This window comes from Sander vitreus, chromosome 12 (genome assembly GCF_031162955.1).
Source record: "Sander vitreus isolate 19-12246 chromosome 12, sanVit1, whole genome shotgun sequence".
In the NCBI taxonomy this organism is placed as follows: domain Eukaryota; kingdom Metazoa; phylum Chordata; class Actinopteri; order Perciformes; family Percidae; genus Sander; species Sander vitreus.
The window spans coordinates 29,622,475-29,637,710 of NC_135866.1; the positions used below are offsets into that span (position 1 = coordinate 29,622,475).

At 44.4% G+C, this 15,236-nt stretch overlaps 1 protein-coding gene across 1 annotated transcript in view; it reads right to left on the reverse strand.

Moving 5' to 3' along the window:
* Nucleotides 1–553: 553 nt before the first annotated feature.
* kcnq3 (potassium voltage-gated channel, KQT-like subfamily, member 3) overlaps nt 554–15,236 on the reverse strand; it is a 138,982-nt gene continuing 124,299 nt past the window's right edge. The window contains exons 10-15 of the mRNA XM_078263769.1: nt 11,313–11,512; nt 9,311–9,416; nt 4,667–4,798; nt 4,480–4,575; nt 3,335–3,422; nt 554–1,582 (exon numbers count right to left, since the gene is read on the reverse strand). Of these exons, the coding sequence (XP_078119895.1) occupies nt 899–1,582; nt 3,335–3,422; nt 4,480–4,575; nt 4,667–4,798; nt 9,311–9,416; nt 11,313–11,512 (1,306 nt within the window). The 3' untranslated portion in view covers nt 554–898. The remainder of the gene's footprint in view (nt 1,583–3,334; nt 3,423–4,479; nt 4,576–4,666; nt 4,799–9,310; nt 9,417–11,312; nt 11,513–15,236) is intronic.

A 15,236-nucleotide genomic window follows, 5' to 3' on the forward strand; every position in this document is an offset into this window, starting at 1 on the left:
AACTCAAGAGCACAGTGGTGTGAAAACAAAGTTAATGGGGATCAGACATTCTGCTTTTCTGGACAGAAGTGAACAACAACAAAAATTGGTGAAACCCGACTGTCAGCAACTAACCAATGTTTTGTTACCCAAGTCCCTCTTTCTCTCTCTCTCTCTCTCACACACGCGCGCGCGCGCGCGCACGCACACACACACACACACACACACACACACACACACACACACACACACGAAACAGAGATGGGAGACGTTTGGTTCTGTTATCGCCCTCTAACCCTCGCCCCTCGGATGGTGCATTATCATGCAAACCATGCAAAAAAAAATGAGAAAATGTATTCATATAAAAAATAAGTGTTACAAAATGGCATAGCAAGTATATATATTTATATATATATATATATATATATATATATATATATATATATATCCATTCAATCGCTTTTTCCGTTTCCTGATATCCTGAACTTTGCAGTGTCTACACTAGAAATCGCATGCGTCACATGCAGTGCGGTTGGCTTTGCAGCAATAAAGCTTTTGGGTGTATATAGTATGTGTATTAATGTTCTGTTTTTTTCTTCTTTTTTTTGTAGCTAAATTTTTGCGAAGAGTGCGCTGTACAGAGTTTCACTTTACAAACTATCCGTTTTCCCTTTTTTTTCGTTTACTTTTTCCCGGGGCCGGTATCGATGCCATGGCTGTCTGTCTGGGCGGCGGTCGGTGGATGACATCGGCGTTGGCCCTCTGAACGTCACTGATGTCGCTGCTCATGAACTCACAGCATAAAGGCGGATTATACCCACCGTTTCCCAAACTGATTTGGGTTTAGAGGCATGGGTTGGATTCAAGGTTCTTAACTCGGGAGTTGTGGATTTTCCGCGCGGCAACGCGCAAACACCTCTCAGGGCGGCATGTTCCACACGGCGTCCCCAAAGCCCTCCCCCGTGGAGGAGAGCGGCAGGGGCCCGCCGCTGGGTGTAAACGGGTCCGTATCCGTGTCCGTCTCCTCCTCCGCCAGGTAGCTCGGTCTGGGTCTCGAGGAGCTGGCGTCCCCAGCCGCCACCCCGGCCCCACCAATGGAAAAGTCCCCTCCCTCCTCCCGCTCCACGGAGATGCTGAACCCGCTCAGCGAGCGCTCCAGCTCCTCGTGGTTCACCGACAGCAGGGAGAGCGGCGAGTCGCCCCCCCGACCCCCTGTGGTCCTGCCCAGCCCCACTGACAAGTCCTGCAGCGAGCTGATGGGCAACACCGTGGGACGCTCGGTGTACGTGGGGACGGCGGCCGTCGGGCGGCGTTGGTAGAGTTGTGACGTCGGCGGGGGTTGATGGTCTGAAAGTATGCGGCCACCAGCCAACCGGGCGCCCTCTGCGCTCGCTCCTCGCCCCCCGCTGACAGGCATCTGGTACGCCATGTGTGGGAACGCCTCGGCGTAGTTGAAGAAAACCCGGCGGACCTCGCCGTTGGCCGTTGCGTCGCAGGCCTCCAGGGTCATGCGGGCGGCGCCGGCAGAGTCCACCTGCAGGTGCTCCGTGTGCTGAATGTGCATGTCCACCAGGAAGTCCAATTTCTTCTCCATATCCTCCACCTGAGACAGAGACACAGTCAGCGGTGGAATGTAACTAAGTACATTTACTTCAGTACTGTACTTAAAGCAACACCAAAGCACTTTTCCTCTTCGGTCCCCCTACAGGTTGGAAGCGGAATTGTGTCCATTATGTCTCATTCGAACTACAGATCCACTACCCGATCTGGCAAACTTGCATAGTGCGGTTATAGCTGATAGAGGGCCGCAAAGTGAATGCAAAAGTGCCGTTCACCTAGCCTGGGAAAACCCTGAAGAATTTCCGGCAAATTTGAGATTTGCTCTGCAAGTCAGTCTGGCCAAGAGCCCATTCAAGCCCTTTTCCAATTTTTCCAAATCGAGGCACCAATCACAACCGTTGAGGCGGGCTTTAGACGATGACGGTAGCTCTGATTGGTTTTAGGTCTATCCAATTGTGCCCAGAGGCATTTGAGCAGCGTCCGTTGGTGACGCCCCTTTGGAAATGGGCTGTGAATGAACCTTCCCCAGACCCACTCTCACTTACAACTGAGAAGGGTCTGGTGTCAACCGGGCTACCGTTCACCCTGTTATGAGTTGATGAACCACTGAAACGATTTTGGAAACATTTTTAGGTGCAAAAGAATCTTTGGTGTTGCTTTAAGTCCAAATGTTGAGGTACTTTTACTTTACTTGAGTGTTTTCTTTTCATGCTACCTTTTACTTATATTACTTTACAAATTAAAATTTTTGGACACAAAACACATATTAAAGCTGCAAGCAGCATTGGACGGGACCTCGCACCTCCTTGCGCACCGGGGTTACTAGAGGACGCCGCTCCTTGCGGCCGTGCATTTGCAGGGCACTCGGACGCTGCAAATCGTCACTAATGAAAAGAGAACTCTCTGCTGAGTTCGTTGATATCTCACACAAGGGTCTACGCCGTACAGTTCATTAGCTGTGAAAGGGGGCGTGGCTAGACCAAAGGGGATGGGCCAAACCATGACCAATGAAAAAGGAAGTCTCTGCTGAGTTCAATGATACCTCACACAATAGTCTACATCAAACGGGTAATAAGTTATTAAAGGGGGCGTGGCTTAAGCATATAAGGCGGAGAAAACGGTCACCAATTAAAAAGGAACTCTTTGCTGAGTTCAATGACACCTCACACAAGACTACCTGTAACGGTTCACAAGTTATGAAAGGGGGCTACATATGTTTACCACGTTTCGTTAGTCTACGTTAAACATACTGCAGGGGCTCAATTTTATTAACTTTGTAGGGGGCGCTAGCGAGCCATTTTTTTGCGCCTATTCCGAAACCCTTAAAATACGTACATTTTCACCAGGCTGTGACCGCCAATTTTGAGAAATTGGCGAAAAAAAGTGTTTTTGAGTATGTTAAGCGCCACAAAAAGGCTCTTCATTTGCCGTAAGAAAGAGGAAAGGAAGAATTCCTTCAGTTTCAATAGGGCCTTCACCGCTGTCGGCGCTCGGGCCCTAATAAATAAAACAACACAAAATACACGAAATAGCCTTGCAGAGGACTTTATTGTATAAAATGTTGCTAAAATAAATGCTGGTGTGACCAAGTTCTACGGCCAGTATTTGGCTTTCAAATAGGATTTGAAGCAGCAACATGTGGTACCCAATCTTTTCAGATTTGTATCCGCATTTGACGAAGTTGTGACGAATATGCCTACATGTCTCTTTTGGTTCAGATACAAATATTTCACCTGAAATGTTGGAAATAACGATTATTGATTTCTCAAGCTGTTCTCAAAGTTCTGATCCTCACCTGTCTCTCCACCCGGACAAATCTACCCATCATGCTTTGGTCTTCGGCGTCTGGCATGGAGGCAGCTTTCGCTAGGTAGGTCTCATGCCTGGAACACAGGGACACTGAGTGGACGTGGACTGCACAGACATTTTTTATCAGGGGAAATAAACAACAGCTTCACCTGTGCAGAGCTTTAGAAATAAAGAGTTTACCTTTTTTTTAACCTGGACCCTATTTCTCCATGTTTTTGTGTCTAAGTAACTGATGGGAACAACAGTCTTTTGAAATTGGGCCAGTATGAAGAATGAGCCGAAACAAACAATTGCACATCTTCAATTTCCATCCACTAAAAGTCTGTTTTGACAGACTCAGATTATTATTCTAAGTGTCTGACAACATTATGAAAGGATCCCTACAGAGATTGACCTTTCTGTTAAAGAGTAAGATCCTTTTAGTTTAACATGAAACAGCCTCGAAAATCTTCTTCACCAAACTCCATGTAAATAATCAGTAATTTTATCATTGTAAAACACACTTCATTCAAAGTGGACAGAAACTAAATAAAACTATCAAAAGCCGTCTTCGTCCATCTTTCCAACAATCACCACTCTGGTTTGGTTGAAATAAACCCTAAATTCACCCATTTACATGTGGAGATATGCTGGCTCTATACACGCTAAAAGTACTGATTATTTACATAATAATCAGTACTTTTTGCAAAAGCGATTTCGGGGCTGTTTCATGTTAAACTAAAAGGATCTTACTCTTTAACAAAAAGGTCTATCTCTGTAGGGATCCTTTCCATAAGGTGGTCAGACACTTACAATAATAATCTGAGTCTGGGGTGCCCGGATAGCTCAGTTGGTAGAGTGGGCACCCATATATAGAGGTTTACTCCTCGTTGCAGCGGGCCCGGTTCGATTCCCATCTGCGGCCCTTTGCTCCATGTCATTCCCCCTCTCTCTCCCCCTCTCAATACTGGACCAATTTCAATAATTTTTGTATACATTAGTCACTTAGACACCAGAAATGGGACAATAAAGTCCAGGTGGAAAAATACCGATATTACTTGTTAACATCTTTCTTTTTCAGGCTCATATTGCAATATAATCTTAGAACATTGTCTATTCATTATGTTTTCTCTATGAACAGAGTAGCTGTACCTGGGTGACTGACTGGGCGGGTAGGTAAAAGGCGTTTTCTGAGTTTTCTTTTGTTTGGGGGTGAGGGGGGGTCCAGGGGCAAGAATCATGTCGATCCTTAAAGGAAGAGAAACAGGATGAGCTCAGAACGAAGAAGGTATTTGTTTCACTCCAACAGACTACAGACATCTGTAGTGTAGTTTCTGACCTTGTCTGGAGGTATTTAATTCTACAGAGCATATCCAGGTGTCCAGCAGAATACTGCTCGATCACGTCTTTGACATCGTAAGGCCTCAGAGTTTCCTTAAACCGCTTCTTGTTCAAGAGGAATTGCATGATCCTGTGAGACAAAGAAAGAGTTTCAGTTCAACAGTTTCGGACCTTTAAATTGACAGAATCCATTGTTTCCAACCGGTCTCTTGTTCCTGTCCTGTTGGACTGTTAGAATTATGTTGGCATGTCTGAAGATCTGAGCATTAACTTGCTGAGATCTTATTATTATCTTGTGGAAATTGCAGTAAATTGCAAGAGACAACTTCTCACATTGACCCCACGAATGAGTGTGTCGTTTATTTATATAGGAAAAACAATTCATTCAGAAAATGGTGCTGCCCAGCAACCCAACCCCCATGGGTCCCACGTCATCACACATTTAAAGGGGCTGCAATCCTTGAACAAACGTATTTACATGAAGTGACTAAGGACAGTTAATTACATGTATAAAATATTACATTTAACAACAAAGGTATATTATGTATGTCACATTCACTACACACGTCCCCCCAGAATTCACCACATCAGAAGAAGAATCAAACAGTCAACAGGGAGGCGGACGTATTAACCGGCCACAACGGCTGCACTGCACCGGAGGTCGAGGACACCCAACTGCGGCAGGTGTCCCGTCATGACAGGGCGTGGGGCATGGAGTGCGGGAGGCTTGGAAGGGAGCGCTGCTGAGGAAGGTCTGGCTATAGTCCACGCAACTTTCCGGGAAAGGAGAAAAACATGTTCTGGTTTATTGGCATTTCTTTAAACCAATCGCAATCGTCTTGGGCGTTGCTAAGCACCGGACGGAGCCACGGTGCCTCTGCAAAATAGTACATTCAAAAGATGTTGGACAGATAGTCTAGCTAGCTGTCTGGATTCACCCTGCAGAGATCTGAGGAGCAGTTAACCATAGTCCTCAGAAATCCACCGGAGGTTAGAACGCCAACACAAAGACAGAGGAAGGAGATGGCCATCCGGCCGAAAAGAGGAACATGCGAAATGGCGAAATTTCCAGCGTCACCTGAACAATCCCGGAAATGAAACGTCAACTAGTTGGACATGCTTAGAAAACCTCTAAAAAGGTAACCAAGAGGCATCAGAATCACGGGGCAAAACCCCCTCCACTGGTTCCATTTGACCTGAAGGAGCAGCTGTGAGCGTAGCCTGGTCCTACCAGATTCTGGTACTCTAGCCTGGTCCTACCAGACTCTGGTCCATTAGCCTGGTTCTGCCAGACTCTGGTACACTAGCCTGGTCCTACCAGACTCTGGTACATTAGCCTGGTACTACCAGACTCTGGTACACTAGCCTGGTCCTACCAGACTCTGGTACACTAGCCTGGTCCTACCAGACTCTGGTACACTAGCCTGGTCCTACCAGACTCTGGTACATTAGCCTGGTCCTACCAGACTCTGGTACATTTCATTGGTCCAGAGAGTCTGGCCTCTCTCTATTGACAAGTGTTAACTTCCTTGAAGGCGGGTACTCTGTTGAAGTTTAAAACTATTGGATCTGCCCAGAGCCACTCTGGATCTGCCATAACCAATCGCTAACGTTTTGTAGTGACGTCGGCTTAGCATCGCTAGCGTTCGCCTTAGCCAACTCCTTCACCACTAACGGAGCGAGCTGGAAAAACAAACTGTTTCCGAACCCCGTGGGGAGGAGGGCCACAACATCATGGCCACCAACAAAACTCAGCAAAGATTGTTCTTGCTCGGGCTTTAACTTCTGGATATTCGTCAGCGTTGCCACAACGGACCGAATGGCTTCGCTCGCATCTTTCTCCGCCGCCATTACAGAACTACAACTCAAACTAGCGCACGACCTCAACGTCATCGTTCTCAGCCACTCCCTCTGTTCGCTGATTGGACAATTAAAGATTGGCCGGAGAAGACCCACAAATGTACCGCAAACGGTGTACTGAAGAAAAATGAAAATTGAGCGGAAGTACGTAGGAGGGCGGAGCCAGGCTAGCTTTGATCTGCTCATACGGTAAATTCTTTGATTTTGACACTCCAAGGTACTACTGGATATCTAGCTTCCCACCACGACTATATGGGTGAGGCCAACCACTCCACGAATAGTCTGGATCAATGGAAGTACATTTCCAAAGCCTGACATCCCTTGTCAGGCTTTGCCCCTCACCTTCTGCTCTCTGTGTGTTGTCGTTCTCAAAATCCCTTCAATATCGGAAACAACAACAACCTTCGAGCTAGCGAGCTACACGCTGAAAATGTTTTGGAGAAAATTTGGATCGTGCAACAAGGCAGGCCTGCTTGTTTTTTTTCGGCGAATGATTGTAAAGATCTACAAAGAATATGTCCACAACATTTACTGTCTTTACTGGGACGTTTTGGGACCGATTGCTGTGGACGAAGTACACTAGGGGTGTCAGAAAAACATCGATACACTTATTGATTTTTTATTTTTTATTTACGTGCAAAAATATTCATGTAAGACAGTGCTCACGTTTATATTGTGTTTAATCCCCCTACCGCTAGATGGCTATGCTGAGACACACCACTAGTGTCCTTGCCTAACAGTTCCTAACAGTGCCTAACAGTGCCTAGCAGGCCTGACTTTTTGCTAGAAGCTAACAACGTAGCTATGGCTGAACTTTGGCCTACTTCAGCATATAAACATTAGCTCACTAAGAACCTGGGAACCACAATCCCAAACTGGCAGTTTGATTTTCTGTGTACTGAATTGTTTACCTAAAGTAAACTTCTTTGACTTTTATGAACATCATGTCTTTTTTTAAATATTAGTTTTTCTAAAATTATACTTTAAAAAATCCCAATACATCGCCTTACGCACAGTATCGAAATATATTGCAATATATTGAATCGTGACCCATGTATCGTGATACCTATCACCAGATTCTTGCCAATACACAGCCCTAAAGTACACACAGCGATTCAATGTCCCACAGAACTCCCACTTTGAGCTGACTTGAACCCAACTCTTCCCAGAGTCAGCGGCTGCTGCACGAGCTTGACAGAAAAGTCTTGGGCCCTGAAACTGAAACCCGACAGGTCTGAGCATCCAATTCAGACCCATTCAAATCCAAAATAATGGTGTGGAAGGATGCAGCACTTTCACAGGGTTAATCACTCATCTCACAGGCCCACAGATTGAGTTCCTGCATTATGTCAGCTGTGTGGCCCATAGATTTTCTCCTGCCTAAACACTCTCTCACCCCTCAGGCTGCATCCAACATCCAGACTTATTGAGCACCAATCTTACTTTGTCTGTAGCATTTTAAACTGTTAATAGTACATCACTGCAGCAAGAAAAAGGAACCCAAGGATAGCAAAAACAAGATTTCCAGCTGCTGTTAAGAGGTTTCTGAGTGCTTTCTAGTTTTTTACTACATTTTACAAGAAGTATTTACAATAAAAGAACACCAGTTCATATAAGCACTATACCCATCATCTTATCCCATCACCTAAACATATCTTTCTCTCCTTTAAAACAAGACCACATTACATTTTCAAACGCTCAAGGTTCATGGACGAAAAAAGCTCTAAACGCTGTATCATTGCGACTTTGCAGGAGCACACACCATCATTAAATGTAAAACAAAGTTTAGAAACTTAGGCACTCGAGAGGGTAAAGTTCAAAAAGCCTTTACTATCTTCTTGGCTATAAAGTCATTAAAATATGCCTAACTTTAAGCCATTAAGGCCTTTATCAGGGCAAAATGGTCACTTTTGGGCTGCCTCTTATAACTTATTGGCAAGTGATGATAGGGGCTAGCCTAGAAATCTAGACCACCCTAGTGGCAGCAAATATAATTTACAGCCAGGGTCAGTCTAGCAACTCTCCGTTGGCTTGTGAGCTGGAAAACCCAAACTCTAGTCAGGCCAATCACATTGTGTATAGAGTCGGTGGGCGGGGCTTAACATTATGACGGCAGAGTTGCGACGATTCCGCGTGAATTCCCTGCTACTTGAAAACAAAGAAGATGGCTGCTGCTGGAGAACAGCGGTCTTTGGAATCGGCTTTGGCCGCGACTCTGGAAGACTTGGAGTTCAGCTTTTCTCTGAGAAAAGAACAAAGAACGGCACTGAAGTCATTCTTAAACAAGGAAGATGTGTTCGGAGTTTTGCCAACCGGATACGGAAAAAGTTGAAGTTGAAGTAGCCATGGTCAATAAGCATGGGTAAGAAGTCACATGATTAATGTAAACGGGGGACATTCAATCCCAAAACAGTGTGCACTGTTTTGCTGCAGTTTCCCGGTTGAACGACACCTTTCCCCGGATCAGTGTGAAACGAAGTGCAACAGCCTTCGAGATATGTTTTCTCTCGTTTGGGTATCACCTCTGACACACCCACCAATCAGCAGCATTATTAGATCTTGCTAGAAGCATACTGCATGCTTATTGGCTCACAGATGCTGATGATATTTACTCCTCCTTAGATATTGAAATTTGGTATTGAATGACGAGGCTTTTTTCGATACTAAGGAGGCAATTCGTCCGTGCAATACCCAACCCTACACATGATCAACATGAAAAAGTAGGTAGTCGCATGATAAGTGTAAATTGGGAAAGTCACATGACAGATTTAAAGTTCCTGACCTGACAGCCCTGATGACCAGTTTCAGTGTGGGGATCATCTCCTCCAGGAGGATGTCTGCAGGGAAGCCCCGGTCCTCTAAGGCTGGTTCTGCCAGGGCTCCAGAATCTGGCAAAATAAAATAATTATTTACAATAGAGATGGGCGATATGGAGAAAATCAAATATCCCCATATTTTTTCTTTTTTGGGCTTTTCCGCCTTTAATGGACAGGACAGGTGAGAAAGGGGAGAGAGAGGGGGAAGACATGCAGGAAATCGTCACAGGTCAGAGTCAAACCCTGGACCTCTGCGTCGAGGCATAAACCTCTAAATATATGTGTGCCTGCTCTACCCACTGAGCCAACCCGGCCACGAAATATCCCCATATTTTTGACCAAATACCTCAATATCGATATTGTAGCGATATTGTAGGGTTGACAAGTGGTACTTTCACAAAATATGCACACAATGAGATTTTTGATAAATAATCATCAGTTATGTTGATATAATAACTACGTGGGTAAAGGCAAATAATGGAACAGCTAGAACAGTCTAGTGTGTTCAAAAAATTACATCACTCTATTGTAATGCAGCCTTTCAAACCAAGAAAAGACAACAGTTGTGTCATATCAGGATATTACGATATCCAAAATTTAAGACGATATCTAGCCTCATATATCGATATAATATCGATATATTGCCCAGCCCTAATTTACAAGAATGAGGAGGGACCCTGAATAGTCGAATATTCTATGCTTCGATGGAAAGAGCCTGATTCGACTGCCAGTCTCTCAGAATCTTTGCAGCGCCTTTAAGCCCAGTCCAGACCAAAGATTCTGCACGAGACGAGTGTAAACTTGCAGCTACTCGCAATGCGACGAGACGGTGTATCATCTTCATAGCACAGCTACTCTTTGAACTTCCATCCTAACTTCTGACTTTCAGTTTTTTATAGCTGGATGTCATTTGTAGCATCTGAATATGAATGTGGATAACGTTAGTGATAGTGAGATGCTTGCTACGGCTGCATTTCTAGTAATTTCTCTGATTCACAGCTGTCTTTTAATGAAGCTTGCTCTCTTCAGTCACTCTCTAGGTGCTCCACCATGTACCGCGCTATCCGGTTCAGACCGCTGCAACTTTTCTCTGCAACGTTATCAATCGGTTTTGTCTCGTCGCCAATCTTTGGAGCTTTTAATACATCTTTTTTAAGTGGGTAAATAAATCCAACCGCCACATGACAGATTTAAGTTTCACTTTCCATGATCCGTGACCGATGGTCGCCCCCACCTCCACTCCCACCCCCACCTCCACTCCCACCCCCACCCACATGATTCGACAATCAGTTGACGATAGGCAAGCTAGGGACACCCCTAATAACAATTAGCAAAGCCTACGCAGGTAATATGATGACGACCGTGTGGTCCGTGCCCAGTGCCCACACTTGGAAATAGAGCCCAACCGATAAAGGATTTTTAAGGCCGATATTGATACCAATATTTGGTGATTTAAAAATCTGATATTCCGATATATCGGCCGATATATATTTTTTTAAATCCAGAAACGCGTAAAGAAACATAAACAGATTAACATTAGTTATTTGTAGTTATTTATGAGTCCTCACTAAAATAATATGATAATGCAGTTTAAAAATAAACTTGTTTGATTTATTGTCACAACAGAAGAGAGGAACATCAAAATATATTAAAGTTCTGATAAATAAAATGTATAAAAATACAAACTGAAGATATGAAACTTAAAGTCCTTTGAACAAAAAGACAATAATAACAACAAAAATCAAAGAGTGTTGCCAACAGCGGCGTTGTAGAGCTCCCTCTGGGGGACAAACTATGCAACGCCAACACTCAGAACATGGTTGAAGGGGGTTTCGTCTGTTTTTATTACATTTTTTAAATATTCATTTATCGGCCATTATAAATGCCGATACCGATAGTTTGGAAAATGCCTAATATCGGCCTGGCCATATATCGGTCGGGCTCTACTTGGAAACTTTATTTTCATACCTTCAGAGCTCTGGCGGAGCGTGTAGGCCTTCATGCGGAAGGCAGTGCGGAAGCGTTCCCGGTTACTGAAGCCGGCAGGTTTGGGCTCCTTGGAGGGACTTTCCTCGATGGAGTCGGCGTGACCTGTGAGCCTCCTGCCCGTCCCAACCGACGGCCGTGGATTCTGAAGGCGGACACGCTCGAGTAAACTCAGTTTTTGGCTAGAATGAAAGATAAAAAAAAAAGAGAAAGGAGATACAGTATGGAGGATGAGGGAGTACTGATCAAAGTCTTATGACACAGTTCTTCTAATGACCAACTCTATTAAAATAAAAAAAATTATTAACTTTTTTGGCCCTAATACTTAATGACACTCCATGTACCCTTGTGTCCTGTTGGCATTGTTGAGAATAATTGTTTTATTATGTAGATATAAAGGGCCCTATCTTGCACCCGGCACAGCGCAAAGCCCGACGCAAGTGTCTTTGCTAGTTTAGGACTGACTCAGTTGTCAATTTCCCGTCCAGCGCTCGCTGGATCTCAAAGCTTGAAGCTCAAGCACGGCGTCATCAATGCCGTGCTTGAGCTATGTTACTGGTTACTGGTTGCACGGCATTCGACTGGTCATGACTGTTTTCCCAAGATGGCGCCTGCCTGTATACGTGGTACAGTCCTTATAATCTATCTTTTTAATAAACTGTCTGTACACAATCCCGCTGAAACCACCTAGACATCCCCAAAACTTCTACCCAACTAAGCCCTTTGACCTGCTAGTTCGCACCAGGGGTTGTGCGTCGTCCTGCAATTTCTCGGAGTATTCTGGGGACAAACCAAACAACACCAGCATCTTCTAAAGGACATGCTGTTCTAGTACCAGCAACAACTTTCCCTGGACCTGACTTTCCTCTCAGAGAGGAGTTAAAGTGTTTACGGTCTGCTGCCTCGCTGTAACAATGCTGCTCTCCTGGCAGAAGGAAGCCTCAAAGAGCTGCCAGAGAATCGGTCTCCTTCATTGTCCAACGGCTGACAATATTTGGCAGCACAAAGACAAGAGCTCCCTGGGTAAAATAAGACTCCTGTGTGACTTGGAAGAGGTAGGGAGGCGTGGGTAACCGGAGCCGCTGCCAGCCCGAGCAGGGCCTCTGAAACGTGGAGCGCTCTCAGCGACTTTGCTCCCACAGCAGACACACAATATGAGCCTCTATGTGGCCTCGATGCAGAATAGGGACCGCAGATTATGGCGCTGAGAGGCTGCAGAATAGCAAGCTTTAAAGGAAGAGAGAATCTCTTTCTAACGGATTCTTGAACGGATAAAGAGCAGAAAATTGCACGTGATTATCCCGTGGCTCTCTGTAAATGAGGAAACACAACAGGGGAAAAAAGTAATGCTCATTATCTCCCACAGCTCTGCCGTCCCAAGACACATATTGGTTTACTACACCCGCACAGACCTGTAGCGGCAATATTAAAGGGTTAATCCATTTTATTAGAACTGTTCATAGTAGTTCATGATCGTTTTAAGCTGTTATGATAAAAAATGATAAAAAAGTGAGTTCTCCTGAAATGTTGGTGACAAACCCTCATTGCTCTGGGAAACTATGAGCACACAACTACGGTTAAGTACAATAGGTCAAAGTAGAAAGGTGGTCTGTCAAACTGTGATGGATGTTTACAACGGACAGCTTGGGTCATAATTTGACTTGTTCACTTTTGTTTTGACTTCCAAAAAGAGTTTGTCTAAGGGATCGTCTGACTGCTCCTGTTTCCTGACTCGTCAGATCACTGTTTAGTCATCGTGTTTGTAGTTCAGATTTTAATTTGGTAAGTAAAGTACAATGTTATTATTATTATTGATAGAGATTAGACAACTACAAAAATAAGGCCGAAGTCTTAACCTTGTGTTGTCTTCCTGTCAACCTGCAACTTTTAGTTTTTCTGGGTCAAAATTTTAAATAAAATAAAAAATGTCAATGTTTAGGTCTTCTTTTTCCAACACTTTTTCTGACGTTTTTGTCACTTTTTCCAATTTTTTTGTCGATTTATTTCTGCGCTTTTGATGTTTTTGATGGGGTTTTTTTCCCACGTTTTTTAAGCTTTTTTCAAATGCTATAAAATGATTTTTATATTTTATCTTTAATGAGATTTGTCAACAAAAAGAGAATCGTAAAGCAGTTTTCAGCTTCTCACTAAGTAAAAACTCTAAAATGACCACAGTCTCGAACCAACAGCATTACGTATATATATCAACAAAAACTAGACATTGTGATCTTAATACAGATTATCATGGGTTGCATTACAGTAGATCATTTGTGTTCCTATTTTTCTGGTGTGTTCTGCAAAAAAAGATTCTAAACTACCTCGTGGAGGAAGATCGGGCCGACTTAACTGACCTATTCTTGCAAAACATTGTCCTCGCTTAAGACACACACAAAAAATTGACTCTCAGATGGGTTATAGTTTGCTCTCATTGCTGTGTTGAATAGACTACACAATACCACAGATAAAAGGTCTAATATCGCTCATTGCACACACACAAAAAAATGACTCTCCGATGGGTTAGTTTTTTCTCAGTGCTGTGTTGAATAGACTACACAATACCACAGATAAAAGGTCTAATATCGCTCAGTGTACGCACACACACACACACACACACACACAGACACACACACACACAGACACACACACAGAATAATTGGCTTATCGCCCGCTCGTTGCACCTGGCAGCTCTGCTGTAGTTTCTGGCTGTCAGCCACCTCTTCGCTCAGAGCAACAAGATAATGTCAGACTGCTAATTTCCCAGCCGCTGATCCTACAAGCCGGTTAAAACTCTCTCTACCTCTCTCTGTCGTCATGTTCTGTTTCACCCTCTCTACATCCTTCAGTGTCTCTACATATTTGTCCTTTCCTTTGTTCTTTCCCCACCTCTATATGTCTTCATCTATCTGCCTTTTTTCTTTCCTTCTCCCATTCTCTCTATGCTTCATCTCAAATCTCACCCTTCATGACCTGTCCAAACTGTTGAACAAGATGCTGTCCAGCCAGCAGTTATGACCTTCTTGATGAGTTTCACTCTGGTTTCAGACCCAAACACTCATCCAAAACGGCACTAACTAAAGGTAATGGTAATTAACAACCTATTAACTGTAATGGATTCTGATCTTTCATCTGTTATTAGATTTAAGTGAGACCTTTGACATTGTGGACCAAGACCCTCTGCAATGTCTTGAGAACCTTTATTGGTTTCAAAGGGCTGGCACTTTTTTTGCCCAAAACTATGTGTGACGATTGATTTCAGGGCCTGAAATTAACAGCCGACCATGCGCCTAAAAGCCCTGACACACCAACCTGATGGCAGAAAAGTCAGTCGGACTGATCAGTCGCTCCCCGAGGTACAAAAAGTTCCTCGGAACACACCGAAGCGACGCTGACTTGAGCGTACGTTCTGCACGTGCGCGGGACGCAATACGTCTCCATAACAGCAGACGGTGCTAATCTGTATTGTCGCCCAAAACCGGAAATGACGAATGAGTCACGTGGGTCTGGCTTCATCAGCCGATAGTAATGGCGTATTAACTAATCTCTGGCGTAAATAGTTCACTGAAACGTGTTTCTGAAAACATTTTAAGCGAGAAATAGGTCGTGCAGTTGCTGAATCTGTCTTCATTTCAGATCGACAAAGGTCAGTTTAAAAGATTTTCGTCAGATTTTGAGAGTCTGTCCGTCACTCATCCCGCTTGCCATTTCCAGGTTAGCGCTCCACCAATCAGATTGGTCATCGAGTCTGACTGCCCGCCCTCCGACCCAGCAGGTCAGGTCGGCCAAAATGAAGGCTGACGGCTCCTCCGATGGACGACGGCACGGAACACACCGAACAGACTTGAGTCACCGACCTCGCCAGACTGTCAGACGGCCGATTATCAGGTTGGTGTGTCAGCGCCTTAATGC